Genomic DNA, 21644 nt, shown 5'->3' on the forward strand with positions numbered 1-21644 from the left:
CTAGGATCTCATAATTAGAGGATTGTATCAGAAGTTCCAGTGTTTGCTCCATTTGCTATTATCTAATTGTCCTGTAGCATGCTGGAAACAAGGGCTCTAGGCTGTCTTCTACCTTCCTAGTAGAATGTTCAATCTAGATAGCAATTTGGCTTCCATTAGATAATATTCTACTTCCCCAACATGTGGATGAAACATGGTACTCTGAAGGTTATTTTATCGCACAGACAAGCAGTTTGAAATGTTTGGCATTAAAAATATTTGAACATGGATTATTGTAATTTTATCCTGAATTCTATTTTGTGTGGACAGACCCTGTTTAATTTCTATTGTTGTTCCTGTTGCGGGGCTGTTGTTGTTGATGATGATATTATTTTGGAAGACTTTGTGATGTTCAAATTAAAACTCTCTCCTGAACCCTGAAGCACATGGTCATTATTAATAACGTGCTATTTAGGAAAGAATTGCCAGCGAAGAGGTGGGCATAGCAGGGTGTGTCCCATTTATCAGTTCAAAGGAATTTTGCCACGCTTTCATCAGGGTATTTGTGAGTCAAGCTGGATGGAATTAGAAAGATTCTCTAGAGGGGCACCTGCGTGGCTCAGTTGGTTGGGCATCTGCCTTTGGCTCAGGTCATGATCCCCGAGTCCTGAGATGGAGCCCTGCTTCGGGCTCCCTGCTCAGCAGGGAGCCTGCTTCTCCCTCCCCCTCTGCCTGCTGCTCCCCCTGCTTGTGCTCTCTCTCTCTCTCTCTCTCTCGCTCACTCACTCATTCTCTCTGTCAAATGAATAAATACAACCTTTAAAAAGAAGATTCACTAGAGCTTATTTTATTGATAATCAAATCCATTTTTGTAAAAGTTAAAGACCCCAAATTGAAGCTTTTAAGTAGTTGGCTATTACTAAAATGGCATATATTATAGTTTGTCAGTCCCTTAAGTATGCAAAGTGTTATCTCAAACCCAAATCAATTTTGTGGTATAAAAGAGATTAAGTAGATGAAAAATTGTTGTTGAAAATATGGATTTACATGCTTCAGTACCGGTACTGTGTAATTTCTAAATGACAATTTGCTATTGATGTGATAAGGAAGGAAACTGCCATTAATAATTGAAAGCAGTGCAGATGTATGTATTAAATAAACACAAACTGAAAGCAGGCAAATAATACAACACTTCGCTCTTCAGCTATTATTCTATAGTATGAAGGTATTTTAAAAAGCTTTCTAATATGTTGCATTTTTTGGTTTGTTTTTTATGTTTCTGGATCCAGATTTATATTTTTGAAAATAATATCTACTATCAACCTGATATAAAGAGCAGTTCATTGCGACTGACATCTTCTGGAAAAGAAGGAATTATCTTTAATGGGATTGCTGACTGGTTATATGAAGGTGAGTTGAATAGACTTAGTTTCAAAAGAACACAAACGACATATTTTTATACAAAATCTGAGAGAAATCTGTTCATTCTAGAACAATACTTATAGCTCCATTTCCTCTTATTTCCTCTCAAAATTGCCTTCATGCTTTCATGTCTTTGCATGTGCTATATTTCTGCTGGTTGTGATTCACATCTACCACATTTGAGGGGTGTGTGTGTATGTGCGTCTGTGTATACATACATACACATACATTTTGTTCAGGCTAGATAGATTTAATTTTTGTGATGCTTAACTAATGAAAGTGAATAATCATCTTATGTCCCTCTGGAATTAAATGCTGAGTTTTTCTGACTATGGAAAAAAGAAACAAAAACCTTTACTGCTGAAAAAGTGCATGAAAGCCACTTGATTTTAAGTCATTCCCATTAAGAACAGTCTGTCACAGTTGAAAAGCCATTGCATGAGGAGCAAAATAAAACCCACCCAAAGGGTTATTTGTAATAACTTCTGACTCAAGTTTTCATGATAGCTGAGAATATAAAAAGGAATCAGGTAATGAAAACCTTTATCCAGTTTGATCATGCACCAGTTGTCAGCTGGGTTATAGGTACAGATATCCTCGAGAAGACTCAAGGCTTGAGGTTAATAACTAAGTTTCAGACTCTGAAACTGATCTTGGCAAAATACATCAAGATTTAAAGTCAGTCAGTCGTGTTTGATTAGAATTTAAAAAGCTAAGGATCATCTAGAAAATAAATTTTATTTCTTGAGCAATATTGGCAAACGCAGTCTTCCTACCTCAGAGTCAATATTTTTAATTCTGTAAGAAAAGTAAATCACTTACCTAATTCATTTATTCATCTATTCTATCACTAAACATATATTATTAAAGACTTAGTATGTTACAAGTATTTGTAAGGGTGCTGAGATATGATAGGGAACAAAACAAAGTACCTTACATTAAGAGAAACATTTTGCTGGGTGGAGATATTTTACTAATGAAGAGACACTGTAGCCTTTGATGTTTATATGCATATGTGTACATGTATATTTATAATATATTTTTGTGTGTATGCCAGTATCCAATAACAAAATATTTTAGAGGCTACCGTTTATTCTGAGGAGTAGTAGGAACTACTTTGGAAGTATAAAAATAATTATGTTCTGAATTTTTAAAAATTCAAATGCACAAAATTGTAAGTGGGGTGCTTTGGTTCAGAGTGTCAGAAGCTGACTCTGGCTTTCTTATTTTGAAAGGATAAATTATTGGAGGGTTCTGAGATGGTCCAATGAATTAAAGAAATAGGTGGAAAACAAAATTGAAACTTGGGTGGTTCCAGGAATCTAGGTAGCAAGAACTAAGCATCTCTGATGTAGAAGAGTTAGGTGAGACATGCCCTTCATCTTCAAAATATTGTCAGTACTGTGTGAGACCCTGACAGATGAAGAAACCATGTCAGTGCAGTGTGACAAGCAGTCAAATCACAGTAAACATAGGATTTTATGAGAGAACAAAAGAGACTTAGCTGATTCTAGGGATTTGCAAACATTTTCCTAAAAGAGAAAGCCTCTGAGTTGAGCCGGAAAGATTAAGAAATATAAGAAGAAAGTAGGTAGGAAATAGCCCAGGTGTCCATCAACTGATGAATGGATAAAAGGAGAAGTGGTATATATATATAAAATGGACTATTACTCAGCCATAAAAAAGAATGAATTCTTGGAGCTAGAGAGTATTATGCTAAGCAAAATAATTCAGTCAGGAAAGACAAATACCATATGATTTCACTCATGTAGAATTTAAGAAACAAAACAAATGAGCAAAAGAAAAAAAGAGAGAGGAAGAGAGAGGGAAACCAAGAAACAGATTCCTAACTATAGCGAACAATCTGATGGTTACCTGAGGGGAGGTGGGTGGAGGGATGTGTTAAATAGATGATGGGGATTAAGGAGAGCACTTGTGATGAGCACTGGGTGTTATATAAAAATGTTGAATCACTATATTGTTCACCTGAAACTAATATTACACTGTCTGTTAACTAACTGGAATTTAAATAAAAAAACTGGAATTTAAAAAAAGAGGAAGAAACTAGGTAAGGAAATTTAAGCAAGAGTTAAAAGCTTGCAAAAGCACAGCAAGGTTAAATAGCATGGTGTGTGCCTTGGGAACTAAAATCTGCTTGGTGTTATTGGGGCATAAAATTTGAGAAAAAGGAGGACAGCAAGAACCAAGGGATAGTAACCCTAAAAATAATCTGGGATTTCAATTATTTTTCACTAGTGAATGGGGTAACTAATAGAGCTTTTCAGATAAGGGAGTGTCAATATTATATCTTCCATATAAATAGATCATTTTGACTATAGTATAAAGCTGGGATTGAATAGCAGAAAGAACCAATGAGAAGCTGGGAAGTTTTTCTGTGTTCTGTTGAGAGATAATGAGTAATATTACTAGGTTTAAAGCAGTAAGAAGGAGGGAAGATTCTAAAGTTGATGAGGCAGTAAAACAGATAGATCTTAGTGGTTAAATGCATGGGGTAGATGAAAAGAAGTCAAGAATGATTCTTTGGCTTCTGGTTTGGATCTCTAGTAAATAGTGGTAACAGACACAGCAAGCATTTATAAGAGTAGTGGGCTTCAGGAAAGGAAAGAATAATTTCGTGGGAACACTGGTGCTTCACAGTGTGCTGCACGCTACCTTGGGTAACAAAATGTGATCCTTAACATCGAAGAACTTCTAAGTTGCTTCCGTGTAGAATATACCGACTGGACAACTAGACAACATGCTGTAATTACTGAGAACAATGCAAAATACCTATTTTCACTTTTTTTCCTGCCTTCTCTTGGATACAGGAAATCACATACATCCATTCATTGATTCAACAAATACTGAACACTTACTAAATCCCAGTAAAACTGGACTATGACAGATAAAAGAAAAAATTAGAAATGCAGCCATGGAAGCCAGAGAAAGGTAGAAAGCTGAGTGTCAGCAGGTCAAACAAACTAAGGATTCCATAGTTACTGTTGGATTTGCTACCAGAAATTGTTAAGAGCAAAATCAGTCAATTTGTGGTACCAGAAGCAAGATTGCAGTGTTTAGAGGTGTAAATGAGAAGTGAGAAGGTTATGAATATAGACAATTCTTTTAAAAAACTTGACAGTGAGATACAGAAAATAAAGGGGTAAAAATGAACCACAGACCCATGTGGCTGGCAGTAGCATACTCAGGAAATCTTATTTGTCTAAATTGATAAACTACAAATGGATAAAATCAGCTTACTTTTCAGAATAGCATGTTAATCTGAACACAATGATTATATATTAGTTAGTTTTCTGTAAGTACTTTGTGTTGAGGCTATGTTTTTTAAGTATCTTTGATATAAAACAACACATGTTGAAAACTCCATCTGTTCTGCAGTGAGATTTTCTAATCATTGTAATAAAGACAAAGAAGAACGAAACCTTCTTTGAAATAGAATGGAATGCAATTTGCAGAAATTCACTGTTTGTAAATAATATAATATCATTGACACAGGAAGTTTTAATCCATGAGTAAGAGTCCTTATTAGTTGCAATTAAAGAAGTGTGTGCGTATCCAAGAGCACTCTTAAGCAGATGCATATTAAAGACTCTTTTATTTATCTCCTTCCCATTTCAGTTAGCTTCAGTTAGCTAGTACTTCTTGAGAAGTACTTGCACACACATACTTCAGCACCTAGGATAGAACCCATTTCTTTAGAAACCCTAAGTGTTGATTTTTGATCTCTCTGTACTTTCAAGGCTCATAAGACTAAGAGTTTACACTCAGTTGGCATTTAGCATTTTTTTCCATCAGTGTGTCATGTGGATAACTCATGTCTCCTCATATGAATTGTACATAATTTGTACAAATCAGGGTCAGGATTACAATTGGAAAAAAATGGCACATTCAAAGTAGTATACAAAATTTTATCTATGAAGGGGCCACTTGTCAAAGACAAGGGATATGTAACAACCTTTGGCTAGTATTGATTTAGCCATTAACACCTGAAGTGAGAAGGATAAGTAAGCTGTTACTAGAACCTAGAAGGAGGGAATCCTATAGGTTCTGAAGTAATAGAAGCAGTAAGTTTTAGTTGAGGAACATAGCCAGACTTACATGTTTCCAGTGGGTGAGAACCAAGAAAGTAAATACCATGCACTAACTTTATTCTCTTCATTTAATTAATAGTAATAGTAAATAGAAATTAATTTAATTTGTCTGGTTTCATATTGGCCACAGCCAACAAAAACTCAGAAATCATGGGGATATTATTATTTATTCAAATAAAAATTTTGTGTCCTTGAAAGAATACACAAAGTTCCATCTGCTATTGTTTCTTTGTAGAGTGGTATTAGTCCAGTTTATATAGCTGTCTGAAATTTATTACAGTCAACACTTGTGCTTTTCATATAAGGTTTTGGGGCAAATGCCCCCATTAAGAAAAGAAATAAGATTATCATATGGCCTTAACTGGTAATCCCAGCTCCCTCTGTCAACTACTCATTCATTTTTCCTTTTCCTTCTGCCAGCATTTTGACTACACAGGTCATTTACGTGGTGGATCAAACCAAAATTTTATCCTTGCCAAATCTTATTCCTTTGCTTCTTTTTCTTAATTAGGTTGCTACAATTTCAGTTTTCCATTGAAATGGAAATTGGAATGTGGAAATGTAGAATTGGAAAATGAGATCGATTTGGACAAAGGAGTATTTCTGAATCTGCTGAGTCCAGATATATTCTTCTTTACTCTCTTTTGTATAGTGAAGATACATATTCTTCCTGGCAGATGAGCTTAATCATCAGACACATAGTACTATGTATTCTGTCAGGTTTTTTTTTTTTTTCCCCAGTCCTATTGAGGCCCACATGATCAGGGGTAAATCTCAGCTTCCAATTCAGAGGAACAGAATTAAGACATTCCCTGTTGGAAGCAATCCCCCCTTAGGCATTAGGATTTCTAAACCCACTGATTCCTTTTCATGAAAACAAGAAGTCTAGTGGAGTAATGGTGTGATAGTGATAGAGAATGCTACACTTCTACCCCTAAGTTCCTAGATTTGTGCTTTCTGGCTATGCAAGAGGGGCACATGTATGCTGTATATGACATCCCGACTTCAAGGTTGTTATAGTGCCAAAACCGAGATAGAGAAGATTAGTTAACACTTCCATCCAATGAGGTACATATAGCTAATAGGAAACAGTGAATTTCATGGTCTGAGCCTATTGCCCTTCTTTTTGCTATAAAATACTTTCTGTTTGGTGGTGATGTAGGGTGGATTATTGTGGTAATGGATAAGCTATTCTGTAAGTCCATGAATAGCAGCACTGACAGGACTTGAAGCAGCAGAGGCATAGCTATACTGGAGTATGTGTCTGTCCCTGTAATGACAAAATGCTACCCCTTCTTGATGGAATGCTTCCCACGTAATCCACCTGCCACCAGGCAGCCAGCTGGTCCTGCTGGGAAATAATGCCATGTCAAGAGTTTAATGACAGCCACTATCATTGGAAGGTAATGGTGAGAGCCAAAGCAGACTGACATGTGCTCTGTAGTCATATTGTCCATCTGATTATTGAGAGCCTCCTCTGCTATGGACGTGTTCTGATGGATATTAAGTAGGATGCTAATATCTTCATATTTTTACATTTTTACCCCTCTTGATAAGTCAATGCAGTTGTCTTTCTCTAAACTTCCTTGTCACTAATTTTTGTCTTCCCATAACCCTAATCAGGTCTTTTATTAGTTACTGTGCATGAGTCAGGGTAGATCCATGCTTCAAGCTAATTCTCCTTCCACAAGAAGTAGAAACTAAGTATCTTGTTCAAAAGTCTGCCAACTGGGAGGGTTCATGTTTTCTTTAGTCTTTTAATACCACTCCTCAGTCTGATTGTGGTACAGAGCCTATCCAATTCCAGAGCCTTCAAGTACATCATGCAAACCTGCCCATAAACCAGGCCTGCATTTATTTCTCCCCTGCCAACTTGTATTAGAAAACACATCTTGAGGTTTAGGTATGAGCTGAAGGAGAGAGGACAAAGTAGAGGATGCAATAATCTGGACATTTTACTTAACGTGTTCTACCCAATCCCATATATACCCCTTCCTCTAAAGCTTGTAATGCCTGTGTTTTGATTGCCACATAATGAGTGTCAGAAGCTCCACACAGCGTCTTTGTTTACCATGCACCTTTACATTAGCAGTGTATCTTCTGGTTCACGAGGTAAAAGACAATAGGGAAGGTTGTATGATGGCCTTGATCTGCTGCATAGCCCTTTCTTGCTCTGCTCAGAACAGGCAGCTTTATAGGTTATCTGGGAAGTAGAACAGGGCAACATATGTGAATATGGTTTAAGTTGTTATTCAAAATCAGAAGAGTCTATTCCCTCTTTACTTTTGCATAAGTACAATTCCAACAAATTTTCTCTCACTTTACAAGAGATATCCCAGTGTATACTATGCTACTAGATCTCTAAACTCTCCTCTAGGGATGTAGACTCTTAAACTTTATAGGAATTTATCTTCCACTCTGCCTTAATGAAGAGAATGCCTAGCTCCCTGGGATAGAGGTTGCCTCTCTCAGCAAGGAGACTTCTGGGAATTTTGAGGTTCAATATCATCAGCCATAATATTAGACACATATGATAACATTCTCCAATAATGTGTTATTTATGAGACTGGTCCAGAAAGCATAAGTATACTGCACATGTTTACCCAAGCATCTTTATCCTATGTGCCAGTGTTCCAGGACTTCTCCTCCAATATCTCTGTATAAGCTTTAAAAAACAACTGGAGTTGAGCCCCTAATTTGTGTTGTAGTTCTGCCACCCTTACTATGTTCTCTTGGACCTCTGCCTTAGCTGCCTGCAACAACAGATGAGAAGAGAGGGACTCCTTCAAAGATGCCATGGGGATCTTTTTGTATTCTTGATTTTGCAGAGATGGTTTCTGTTTCAGTTTATCCCTATGGAATCTCCTTGAGGTGTCACATGAACCATGGGAGCTTCCTTTTACAATCTTTACAGTTGCCACTATTGTAGCAATTAAGTGCCACAATCAATTATCCTCCCCAAACCTTTCCTGTCTATCTGCATTTCATTCTGTATCATCACCAGTGACAATGGATTACTCATGAGTCCATCCATTGCTATGGATTATCTATGCTCCAGTTCCCTCCTGGAAAGGAGATGATTACATCAAAGATAGTACAAATAGAGATGGATATAGATATAGATCACCAACTTAATCTCAAACTCTAATTTTAAAGGTCCCTTTTCTGAGTCTCTTACTGGTATTCATCATGGTATCTGTCAGGGTACAAAGTTAGCACATTAAGTAATCTGAAGATTTATTTACAAAGAGACCACATTTACAAAGTGAAACCATAAAGGACAGAGCTATAATCTAGACTAGTAGCAACCAAGCTATAATCACCCCTGTGACCATAGAGATGAGTCATTACAAGATACAAAAGGAGAAAATTTCACAGAAGGGAGTGCATTGACAGGGGTAGTGACATCATTTAAAACCCACAGCTAGACTGAAGTGACATTTCAGGGTACAGCCAAGGGACTACATATTCTGACTTCACTCTCCTCCTTGCAATCTCTTGCCATAGTACAATAAAGGCCATGCTCTGGAAGGCATGGCAGCCCTTCTGCTGTTGTTCACCCACGTTAATTTTCTGGATCAGAAAGCAGGTATAGACAAGTGAATAGTGGACCTGGGGTCACATGAAAGATATACCCAGTATATTTCTCATTCTCTTTCTTTAGAGCTTAAAATAGTTTCGTGAGCCTAGTGGGTATTCAACTTGTTCAATGATGAGAGTGCGTATTTAACTTGTTTGATGATGGAAATATGATTGAAAGCAATGTGAATGAATGGTGACATAAATACGGTTTTATGCCATATTTCAGTCTTCAGTTACTGTTCTTATTCTTTTTACCCCAGTAGTGCTTTCATTTTCTCTGTTCACACTGCTGACAGTCTATGAAATCCTGACTTCATTGCTTCATTCTTTCCTGCCATTGCATCTGCTTCTCCTGGGACTAAAAGGGTAACTCAGAAATACAGAATTCTCTATGATGTTGATAAAATCCAACCATTGTATCGAAAAAAAAATGTATATGTGCAATGGAGATTTCAAGGACAGATGTTTGTGGGTCACTGAGCCCACATCTCTACAGTTGGTTTCAAATAACACTCATTTATTCTAGAGGAACTTCTGCATTCTCACATTGCCCACTGGTGGTCACCAGATGGAGAAAGGCTTGCCTTCCTGATGATAAATGATTCGTTGGTGCCTAACATGGTTATCCCTCGATTTACTGGAGCATTGTATCCCAAAGGAAAGCAGTATCCATATCCTAAGGTAAGTAACGTGGATTGTTTGTTTGTTTGTTCTCTTTCTCTGCACTGGTGACTTGATTGATAGTATCCTTGCTGCATGAGCAAGTTGTCTTTGCAGAAAAACAAAAAGAAGCTTTTCACTTTTCGTGGTCGGCAGATTCATTTTTTAGAGTTTGCGGTAGCCTGTACACAGTGTTCTGGTAGGAAGAAGTAGAGATGATTCAGGGCTTGGGAACTGCCACTTTTGCTGCCTTTCTTCCTCTTTGATTCTCTCATTCTTGTTTTCCCTTGCCTTCCCATTTGGAAAGAAAGTGAGAAAAGATAAGGGGCAAACATTATGCCAGGGCGCAGGTTTCTCCAAAGTACATTCTCTGTGTTAATATTTGTTATATTCTAGTTGTTACTAGGTGTTATAAGGGAAGAAAAAGTCCCATGGTCAAATAAGTTGAAAATTCTTAGTTAAAAATAAAATCCAACTTCTTGCAGACGTTTTCTTAGAGCACTTAATATATTATATGTTAATGTACATTATAAATCTCCCATAAAAAAATTGACTAAGCATAAAGTATCTCCAGTAAGGAACAGACTAAACATAAAGAGTCACCAATGAAGAATAGACTAAGCATAAAGAATTTATTAGCATTAGTATTAACATCAGCATTATTTTGGCAGAGCATTCTCTGGAACATACTTTATAACGTGATGGGGTAGGGCCATAGCCAGACGTAGCTAAGATACATAGAATTGTTTTATTGAGTGAGGCAAATATGGAACTCTTGCCCAGTGAGCAAAACTATTTTCAGGTAGGGAGCAGGTTGCAAAAACATCTGGAGTGTAATGATTTTTTTCTATTGTATGGCATTTTTGATAACTTAAGGGCTCTTTTTTAAAAATACATTCCCCCATGTTTATATTACAAAGAAAAAAGCTCATGAATGAGGCTCCCTATGCATTCATCATGTAAAGATGTCTTATAGGAAAATTTTTAAACTCTGTTTTACACATTTCAGCTCTTAATTAGGTAAGAGATGGCTGCTAATTCAATTTATGAATTGAATAGCTATGTTTTTTAAAGATTTTATTTAGTTGAGAGAGAGAGAGAGCAAGCGAGAGAGAGAAAGCGTGAGCAGAGGGGAGGGTCAGAGGGAGAAGGAGAAGCAGACTCCCTGTTGAGCAGGGAGCCTGATGCAAAACTCGGTCCCAGGACCCTGGGATCATGATCTGAGCTGAAGGCAGACACTTAACCAACTGAGCTACCCAGTTCCCCTTAGAAGCTATTTTTAAGCCCTTCCTTTAGTGAGTTGTACTGTTTCCCAATCACAATAGGTTTTATACCTTTCACCTTGTGTGTTACATTAATTGGTCAAGGTATTGGACAAATTATCCATCACACAGATTATTCTACACTTTCAGTAAAGGCATGGTTAGGGTAGGCATGACTTTTCTTATTTTCCTGTCATCCACCAAATTCAAGTACTTAAAGTAGGGAACGAAGGCGGGGGAGGGAGGATTCTTAGACAGTCTCACATCTTAGGGAAAGAGGGAGGGAGGGAGGGAGGATGAAAGGCAGTCTTGAATTTAGAGAGTCTGGGATAAGAAGAGCGTTTCCTCAGTGAGATTCTGTACTGTCTGGTTTTCTTTTGTTTTTGTTTTTTTTTCCCCTCTCTCAGTCCTACCTTCCTTCCATAGATTGTGGTATTAAATGACTGGCGTATAGCTGAGAAGGACAACAAGATTGAGAGGAATCTGATTCTATGATTTTGAAATACTGTTTTTAGGGGTCTTCTCTGAACATAAATTAGAAGACACATATACTCAGTGCTCTACAGGAGAAAATGGCAACTTGACCTAACAACAACAACAAAAAATAATCATATTCACCAAGAGATTTTTATGGTACTTCAGGTACATGACTTATGACTTCTCTAGTATAGATTTAGTCATGTCTGATGAATGACAGTTTGTTCCTAGATAGCGTAGCTGTACCTTTTTTGACTTCTCAAATCTCTTAATTCTCACATCATTTGATTTAGTTATGATAATGAAAGTTCACCCGACAGTTTAAATACGAAACCAAGTGGCATATTGTGGGAAGCATACGTGAATAGGCAAGATATTCACACACAACTGTTCAGTTTGTTTACTGCACAAAGGGAATAAAATCAGCCCCAGGGAAGGAACGACATTTTGTCGTTCATTTCCCAAGAGGAGTGGGGATCTTCGGACTCCCAACATAGGAGCCAGATGCCATAGGTGTGTTTCAAACTGCCTTCTCACTTAGGGGCTGCTTGAACTTGGACACTCCTAGGCCTCATAACTTTAACAGACTGAGGCAAGCAAATAGACAAACAGAAATGTCTGAGAAATTTTAATTCATAAGATACTGGGTTGACAAGCCTAGACACTTTGTTATTAATGTTATTATTTTATTAGTTATTTAATATTAATAAAGCTAGGCATAAAATAATAATGTTTGCTATTATATAAATCAGGTGTGCTAATAATTTGCTTCATATTTTCAGAGAGACTTTTCACTTTTTTTTTTCCTTATTTGAACCTCTTCACAATGGCCTCCATTTACGAATGGACAAACCAAGCTCTCTAAAAGGCTAAGTGCTTTTATAAAAGTCACAGTTATTTTGAGAACAGGGAAATAACTCAAATTTATTGATTCTGTCCCTCTCCGTAAAACTACCAGAGGTTAACTTTTATCTCTGGAGACATAACTGGAATCAAAATTATCTTCTTGTGGAGCTAACAAATATATGTAGAGCTCTGTTTGCTCCATTTACTCCTAATGACTTAACTATATATATAGTAGGATATACGTGGGATTCTTAGACAGTCTCACATCTTAGAAAGAGAGAGAGAAATAGGGATTTGTAATACAAATTAAAGTCCTGAGTGTGTGTTAATGACTACCACTGAGGAGTATTAAGCATAAAAACAGGTAGCTATTCCTGTGGCCAAGCCAAGAGAAAGAATCCTAAGTCCTCAGGAGGTTTTTAGTAGGAATCCCTGCTCAGGTACATAAGACAACAGGACTCAAAAAAACAAGATGCGGGCTTGGGCTTGATCCTCGTTCTCAGATAAGTTTCATATCATTTGGGGTATATTTCTTGAACTTTGAAAGTCTTACTATTTTCTACTCTGGTTTAAAAAAAAATGTTTGCTAGTTCTGCCACTAACAACTATATTATTTTGATTTGCTCTCACTTTTGTAATAAACTTATAAAAAGTAGTACTTTCAACACTGAAATAATTCATAGAGTTCACACTAAATTGTGCTTCAATTTAAACTAGATTAAAATGAGTGCAGCAAATACTCAATGTGGTCAGATTTACTAATGAAATACTTACACTAAACAAATATATTTGTATTTTACTTAATTCAGCATGATTCAGAACTCATAAAATACCCTATCATTAGCAATTCAGCATGAAAGAGATGCGCAGTTCTATCTCAGTAACCTCAGGTTAATCTTCTTAATTAAAGCATTATCTCATTTAATGACAGTTTAGTTACCAGTAAAATAAGGTTAATTATTATTGAGGCTTGTGTTTCAGAATCATAGAGGAAGGATTCTGTAGATATGCAGTCTTTCTGGCAAATGTGACTGTAGAAAGCAAATAGATGAACTCTTCTAATTTGCAAACTATTGAAATGATCCAAATGTTAAAAAAGGTACAAATGAACTTGCAATGTGCACTTAATTTCAAAACTCCATGGAGAGATAAAAATCTAATTGAGATTGTAGAATCCTGGATGGCTGAATTTTAGAAACAACCTCATGTTTGTTTTTTGTCTAAAATTGGCCACATTGTATACAACTTTTAATTTGTTCCCATGTAAAAGCTAACTGGGATATCAGTGATCCTATACAGGTAGGTATAAACATACAGAGCTGCAGACATTTAAAAAAAAAAAAAAAACCTGCCTTATGATATGGTAATAACCATATATGTCTTTGACAAAGGATGTCATAAAGTTATTCATCATTGATAAGAACTGACAAAAAGATCAAATTTCATTTAATTTCTCTTTTTATTAATGAGCTTATTGAAGAATTTTAAAAATTGGCAGAATTTTTCATCAACTAGAAAAGTCAGTGTTTTAATAACTGTCTTTCTAATTCACTACTATATACTATTTTAGACATTTTTATAGATAATCTTTTTGTTAGTCCACATAACAAAATTATAAGATATTTATAGCTACAGAAAGGAAACCTGCTTTGGCTCAAAACTTCTGACTTGTGACATATTCTCAGCGAAGTATTGTCTCATTTTTGATAATCCAATAAAATGACACTTGAGGATCTTTAACATCTTGCCCGCGGTCTATATTCAATAAATAGCAGTCAGAATGTAAACCCAGGTTTCTCTGACTCACAGGTTAAGCTAAACCAGTTCTCACAATGTGGTACTTTTACCAGCAGTATCAGTCTCATCTGGGAGACTGTTAGAAATGAGATTCTCATGTCCCGTGACATGAGAAATACTGGGTAAATTTTGTTAAACAAGCCCTCCAGTCCTCTGGGTAATTTTTTTTTCTTTTTAAAAAAGATTTATTTGTTTATTTTAGAGGCAGAGAGTGCCAGTGGAGGGAGGATCAGAGGGAGAGGGACAACCAGACATCTAACTGAGTGCAGAGCCTGATGCAGGGCTCGATCCCAGGACTCTGAGATCATGACCTGAGCCCAAACCAAGGCTGACGCTTAACTGCCTGCGCCACCCAGGGACTCTCCGTGTAATTCTGATGCAGGCTGACACCTTTGATAAGCACTGAGCTGTAATATATATTATTGTGTACCTATATGCATATGATAGCATATATATTATTGGATATATATGCATTACTACATATCCTAGTAATAATATATATTACTGAAAAAATATATATCAATGTCTGTTTGTAAATTTACATACTATTATAGTTATCTGAGAGTCTTATTAAAATATAGAATCCAGGCCCACACCTAGAGATTCTGATTTTTGAGCCTACGTGGGGCCCATAATTTGTGTTTCTAAGATTCTAGGTGATGCTGATGGATGCTGCCAGTCAAAAATCAATACTTTGAATGGCACTACTGAATATTACGTCCCAGCTCCAATTTTTAACATACCTGGTCAAATTAGAGAAACGGTTAGATTGAAAAATATGGATAAGGCCAGTATTTTCAGGGAGGATCATGGCAATTAAATTGAAATGGGAGTGATGTGAAAGGGAGCTCCCGTGTGTGGTAGAAGGCTAAATTGCCCAAGACAAATGTGCCCAGGCACTTGAGGGGTTTAGAACAATGAAAAGCTTTATAAAATCTGACGTGAGAGCCTTCTCTGTGAGGCAGGATTATAGCTTATCTTCCAGGAAGCCCTTCACTATATAAACCATTTCCATAATCTCTCTTTATAGCATTGTGTTTCTGTACTGAAGGACTTTCCTGACTCCTTTGGCTCAAAACTTCTGACTTGTGTATGATGCACCCCCACAGATGTGCTAGTCATTTTTGTTTACACAAAAAACTAATGATGTACAATATGTTGGCTAATTAAATAAAAAAAGAAAAAACTCTCTTTTTTATTTTTTTAATGTTTTATTTATTTATTTATTTATTTATTTATTTGAGAAAGAGAATGAGATAGAGCATGAGAGGGGGGAGGGTCAGAGGGAGAAGCAGACTCCCTGCTCAGCAGGGAGCCCGATGCGGGACTCGATCCCGGGACTCCAGGATCGACCTGAGCCAAAGGCAGTCGCCCAACCAACTGAGCCACCCAGGTGCCCAAGAAAAGACTCTATTTTTTAGAGCAGCTTAAGGTTCACAACAAAATTGAAAGATAGAGAGAATTTGTATATGCCACCTGCACCTACACATGCAGAGCCTCCCCCATTATCAGCACCCCTCACTACAGCAGTACATTTGTTACAACTGATGAAGCTACACATCATAATCACCCAAAGTCCATAGTTGACGTTACAGTTCACTATGGGTGTTGTACATCCTCTAGGTTTGGACAGATCTGTAATGACATGCATCCAGCATTATGGTATCACACAGTATTTTTCACTGCCCTAAAAATCCTCTGGGTTCCACTCATTCATCCTCCTGCCTTCCCCCTGTACTAGCTGTATTTACTAGCCTAACAACACAGTCCTTGAAGAGCTATTACGGACTGTTGGTGGAATGTATCATGTTGCTTCTGGTCTTGTTCAGCTTTGGGTTTTGTCAATGCCAATTACTTGAACATGGATTTTTCTTTCGCATCTTTAAGTCACCTTTGTAATTCTCCTTAGATTTTTGTCGTCTTCTAACTCAACCCACTTTTAATTTCCTTGTCTTTCTTTGTACATCTCATATAGTCTTCTAAAACATCAGCCACTCCGCAAGGACATATCAGTATTTTGTTTAGGAACACATTGTGCCACAAATAGTCACTGATTCTATACATCATTTATTCACATAAACATTCTCCTATTCATTCATTCAAACTGCTTGAGATATATTGGTAAAAGGTCCCTTTTGTGCCCTCTACAAATTCATAGTATTTGAAAAATTGTGGAGGCCATTGCCTAGGAATGAAATGAAGCAAAGCATAGCAGGCAAGAGCATCCTGGGTTTAAATACCAGCTTCCTCGGTTATTGGATATCCATCTTCCACAGTTTGCTGAGCTTCTCCATTGTCATCTGGAAATGGTTATAATTATCCTTAGGATGGAAGTAAGAATATTTAGTAGGATTATTCATGCAGAGCCTTTACTACATACTTGAGCCAGAAACATACCAATGCTATAGGCTAGTTATTAACGATTCTTGTCACTGTCCTTCTACTCATCTGACTACATACTTAGTGAGGACATACTGCTGTATGGCCCACCACCTCCCAAGGGGCACTTACACCGGACCCCATCTGGTATTCACTAAAGTTTAAAAGGAAACCTGGGGGAAGGGAAGGAAAAATAAGATAATAACAGAGAGAGAGGTAAACCATAAGAGACTCCTAACGATAGAGAACAAACAGGGTTGCTGGAGGGGAGGTTGGAGCGGGGGGATCAGATAATTGGGTGATGGGCATTAAGGAGGGCACTTTATGTAATGAGCACTGGGTGTTATATGCAACTGATGAATCACTAAATTCTACCCCTGAAACTAAAAAAAAAAAAAAAAAAAAAAAAAGGAAACAGGAATGTAGGAATGTTTAATGCAATGGGATGGATTAGGTATTGGGGAATTTTAAGCATGTCTCACCCAGATTGGCAAATCTTCTTTATCTTTTTCTTCTTATTTTTTTTAATTAGCCAAGCTTTTTTCTCATTGTGTATCTTATCCTATAATGTGAGTAGTCGCTTGTTCTACTAGTTGTTTTGTTAAGCCAGCCCTCCTGGTGTCATTCCAGGGAAAGAATACAGTAGCACTGCCTAATGAATAACTCATCATGATTTTCCATCACCTTTAATTGTCTGACTAAAATGCTTAGAAAAAGCAATCTACAAAAACAATTGAAGGCAATCAGGTTGTTGGAATTTAAAATCATTTCTACTTCAGAGAAATTAAACTTTTTCCCTGTTCTAATGCAAAATTAGAATCACACCACATTTTCTTTTTTTCTCAATCTATTTAATGCTTAATATATTTGTATCACAATCTTCATTTTCCCAAAGGCAGGTCAAATGAACCCAACCATCAAATTATATGTTGTAAACCTATATGGACCAACTCATACTTTGGAACTCATGCCACCTGACAGCTTTAAATCAAGGTATGCGATTTCCATTTTACTTTTACTTGGAAATAGTTATTTTAACTTCAATTATCATTTTATTGCAATTTAGAGAGATGTGATCAGCTCAACAAATCCACTTGAAAATAAATCTGAGGTTGCCCCATTAGTGCAGGAATGAACTCATTCTGGGCTTCTTGTTGTTCCCAGGGAGCATTTAAAGTTTCAAGGTGATTAGCAGCACCAGAAAATGACTAAATGTAGTGATATTGAGAATTAGACTTGTTGCAGGAGATGTGACAGGGAGATGGGGGCAAAATATAATTTTCCATTGAATGTTCTTCCTGAAAATAGTTACTCCATTTTTTTTAAATGGTCCTCTTTAAAAGAGCACAATCTTCCTAGAATTTGTGTAGTTTTTCCAGCAGAAATTATCTCCATAGCTTGGGAGTGATTCCCTAGCTTTTTCCTCCAGGCAGGGAAGTGTAATGAGATGTGGTTTCAAAATATCCTATATAAGAAGCCTTCTTATTTAAGAAGTTTAAATGGAGAGGGGGAAAAAAAACACATTTTATGTGTCAGAAGCATAATTGTAATATTAGTAAAATCTCCAGTAGCACACAATGAATCAAATAACCATGTGGATTTTAAAATACAGAGTGGTCTCAAACTTCAAGGTTATTAATTCAAATAGTGCAACCCTTTGAAACTTTACAGTGGTCCTGGAGCTGGAATAGGTAGCTGATTTAGGAAAATATTTTCACACTATTGAATGATATGGGGCTGAGCTCAAACTTTGTTTTGATGCCATCAACAAAGAGTGCTAGGGGACTGATTCAAATATAAATTCCACTCAAACGCTGTTCCACTGATATATTTGGGAAAATTCCATCACAGTTGGGGATTTTCACAGACAGTGCAGCCTGCAGTATGTGGAAAATTTCCCTCCTGTAAAGTTATTAAAAATGTATGGACTGTTTACACTGGAAGGGCACTCATAACTACCTAATACAATCTGTTCCTATTATTGAGGGGAAAGATGGGGCCCAGAACCCCAAGATTAGTTGGTAACAGAGGTAGAAAATATGGTAAAGCCTGTGTCAAGTTATAGGGCATTTCATGCAGGTCATGATGGAAGACCTTACAGGGCCACTGGAATTGACATTTAGAATGAAATAGAGTTGACCAAATCAGATAGGAACTCTACTGAACTCGATCTACCAGCCATGAAAGAATTAGTCACAAATGAAGCAATTATGGAAGCCATTAGTATTTTATGTGGTCCTGAGCCCTTATCTTTTTCTCTGATTTGTTTAATGCTCTGAATTAACAGGAAAGGGCACTAAACTGGAGTGTTTGAGTCACATCTCTGCCACCATTTCATTATGTGAACTTGGACAAGTCATTCTGCCTCTCTATGAGTCTGAATAACCTCATTTTAAAGTAATAATTTTTCATTTTCATCAGTCTTTTGAGATCTTTGAAATAGAAATCAACTTTACAATATCTGGCTTTCTTTTTAAGAAGAAGTAATGATTCTGGACCTTGATGTTATAATCCAAGAGGTTGCTAGTAGATTCTCCAGATAGGATATAGTAATGTCAGCAAACACAAAAATTCTTAAAGACAGAATCAGTTGTCATTTATTGGGTTATTAGTTAAGTATATATCTGTAATATTTGAAGTACAATATGATAAAATTAGTCATCCCTGGCAAAAAGGTATCACATATCCTTAGATATAAATCCAATACACAGAATAAAATATGAGATCCCACTAAGAGTGAGGAAGAATCTTGTGAAGAAAAATCTCTTAAATGTAACCCAAGTATATTGGGTTAGTGATGAACTTGGTCTACAATTTGGGGAAAGTCATATAATACCTTATCTATAGAATGCACCAAACAATTTTTCTCTTTCTCCCTCAGGGTCTTATGTAAGTGCCACCTGTGGCATGTGAAATGTACCAAAATGTATGATTTTTGTTGAAAAGCTCAAGATCAAAGTTTACTTCAAAATTGATATTTTTAAGTATTACCCTGGTTCAGTTTTACAGAACTGTATTTCCTTACTCATCTGTTTCTGGTAGGAAGTTTCAGTCCAATTCACAGAAGAGTAATAAATGAATTTTAGATCATCTGCATTTAGTCGCTCTGAGCACAGGTGTTACTTAGATGGGCTCAGAAACAGACAAATGAACAAAATAGATCAATGGTGTGAATTAAAGAAAGTTGCATTCATCTAGCTGCACATAATATGGAAACCAAACTGCTTTTTTCTCCTTGGTTTTGTTTTAGGATTATGAACATCTCTAATATTTAATACATGGTATGTTAGCCATATAGAAATTAGCTAGAAAACTATTGTGCCCTCCTAGTTAGAGATCTAAAAGAGCATGTCATTTTTCATAATTTAGTGGTCAGGGTCCTAGAAATTAAACAGATGACACACTCAAGTAGGGTAAGTGAAATGCAGTTAATTAATAAGGGACTATTAACAAAAATGTGAGCAGGATTAAGGGGAAATTCACAAAGGATGAGAAAGCAACTTTGAGTCTGCATTAGAGGAAAGCTATTGCTGTCTCAGGACTGAAGGAATGAGGTGCAGGCTCAATTATGAATCCTGAAGAGGCCTGTAGCTGAAGAACAGGATGGACCAGGAGTACCTGTCCACAGATTGAGCCATTCAGTCATTGCCAAACCACACCCTAGTAGGAAGCAGATCCTGGGAGTTAATACCCTGAACTCTCTCTCCTCTCAAGCTTGGAGTTCCTGCAGAGGCCTTCCCCTGGCAAGGCAGCCTCACTGTAGAGGCCAGGCTCTGGAAACTGCATGGGGGAGCTGGAGAATGGACCTGGCAAATGGAGAATATTCCATATAAATAATTTAAGGATAATATTTGCCATAAGAAGTTTATTATACTTTATGCGTGTGTTGGCGATGACCACACGAGCACACAATGATTTTCCTGAAGCCACATGAGAAAGTGTTCTGTATCTGTCTGGTGCTGTTTGTTTCTATTTATGTCTCTCTGTATCTTCCTCTCTCTCTCTCTCTCTCTGTGTGTGTGTGTGTGTCTTTCATTCTCTATTTCTATACAGACACACAAACACACTCATGCAAACACATACACACATCTATGATTTATCTAACTAATGCATGTGCTTCTCTTACAAACCTGCCATATTTTTCTCATGTGCACTGTGAGCCACGGAACTGATGGTGTTTTAACTAAGTTGCATTAATGTACTTTGGACCTGGAGTTTACCACGGTAACTAACACGTCTCCCTCTCTAAATTATTTGCCTTTTTCTCCTCCTAACTTACTTTACCATGTTATTCTTAAATCTTTCTAAGCTAACTCAAATTCTTTTTTTATTTAAAAAATTTTAAATATATAAATATATAAGTTAAATTTTTGGTACCAGTATTAGTAGCAGTATTTTCATATTTATTAGTGACAGTATTCCTACAAATTCCAAGAAATACAAATCATTTTTTTTATTTTTTTAAATGTATAAGTATAAACACGCAAAAATTAACTTATTAGTAACATACTTCCTCCATGCCCTATTAAGACCATCAAATGTTCTCTCTTTTTTTGGAGTTTGTGTTGTGTTTGTAGCTATTCATATCATTTGAGGTTCTATTTAAACTCTCAATTAACAGTATACCCAAATAATTATTTCATTCTGTAATAATTTACTTGTTTACTTTTTTTGGATGTTATCTAAGCATCTATATTTTACATTATCTTTAGATATACATATGGCAATTAATGAATTATATTCTATTACTCTGTGCAGTTATAAACTATCTTTTTTTTTTTTTTTCCTTTTTGGTCCTTCCTTTTTTCCACTAAACTTGAACTTCATCTCTTATCCTTCTTTTTTCTCTCATAAAATCACCACGGTGGCTATAATAATTATTGAATATATATGTGCACACCTAAATAGGAAGATTTATAAGATAAATAGAAAGATGACCTCTTATGACTTGAGGTACCTTATAAACTGTATTCTTTGACTCCCACTCCAAAGAGCCAAGATTTTTTAGAATTTGAAGATGTTAAATCATTTGTTTTGGTCTGTTGACTGTTTATTTGGTTGATGGATTGATTTGTAACAACTCATGTTTATAAGTATAATAGACATATGTCTCCAAGCTAGAACCAGCATT

At 36.5% G+C, this 21644-nt stretch overlaps 1 protein-coding gene across 7 annotated transcripts in view; it reads left to right on the plus strand.

Annotated features, from left to right (window-relative positions):
- The window catches only part of DPP10 (dipeptidyl peptidase like 10), a 691476-nt gene that overhangs the window by 554792 nt on the left and 115040 nt on the right, over positions 1-21644 (plus strand). For all 7 annotated transcript variants that reach the window (XM_073884902.1, XM_073884889.1, XM_025857215.2 and 4 more), the window contains 3 exons: positions 1269-1389; positions 9619-9773; positions 17409-17506. In XM_073884902.1, the coding sequence (XP_073741003.1) occupies positions 1269-1389; positions 9619-9773; positions 17409-17506 (374 nt within the window). The remainder of the gene's footprint in view (positions 1-1268; positions 1390-9618; positions 9774-17408; positions 17507-21644) is intronic.

This window comes from Callorhinus ursinus, unplaced genomic scaffold (assembly GCF_003265705.2).
Source record: "Callorhinus ursinus isolate GAN/ISIS: 27379988/994484 unplaced genomic scaffold, GSC_fseal_2.0 scaffold2, whole genome shotgun sequence".
Lineage (NCBI taxonomy): Eukaryota > Metazoa > Chordata > Mammalia > Carnivora > Otariidae > Callorhinus > Callorhinus ursinus.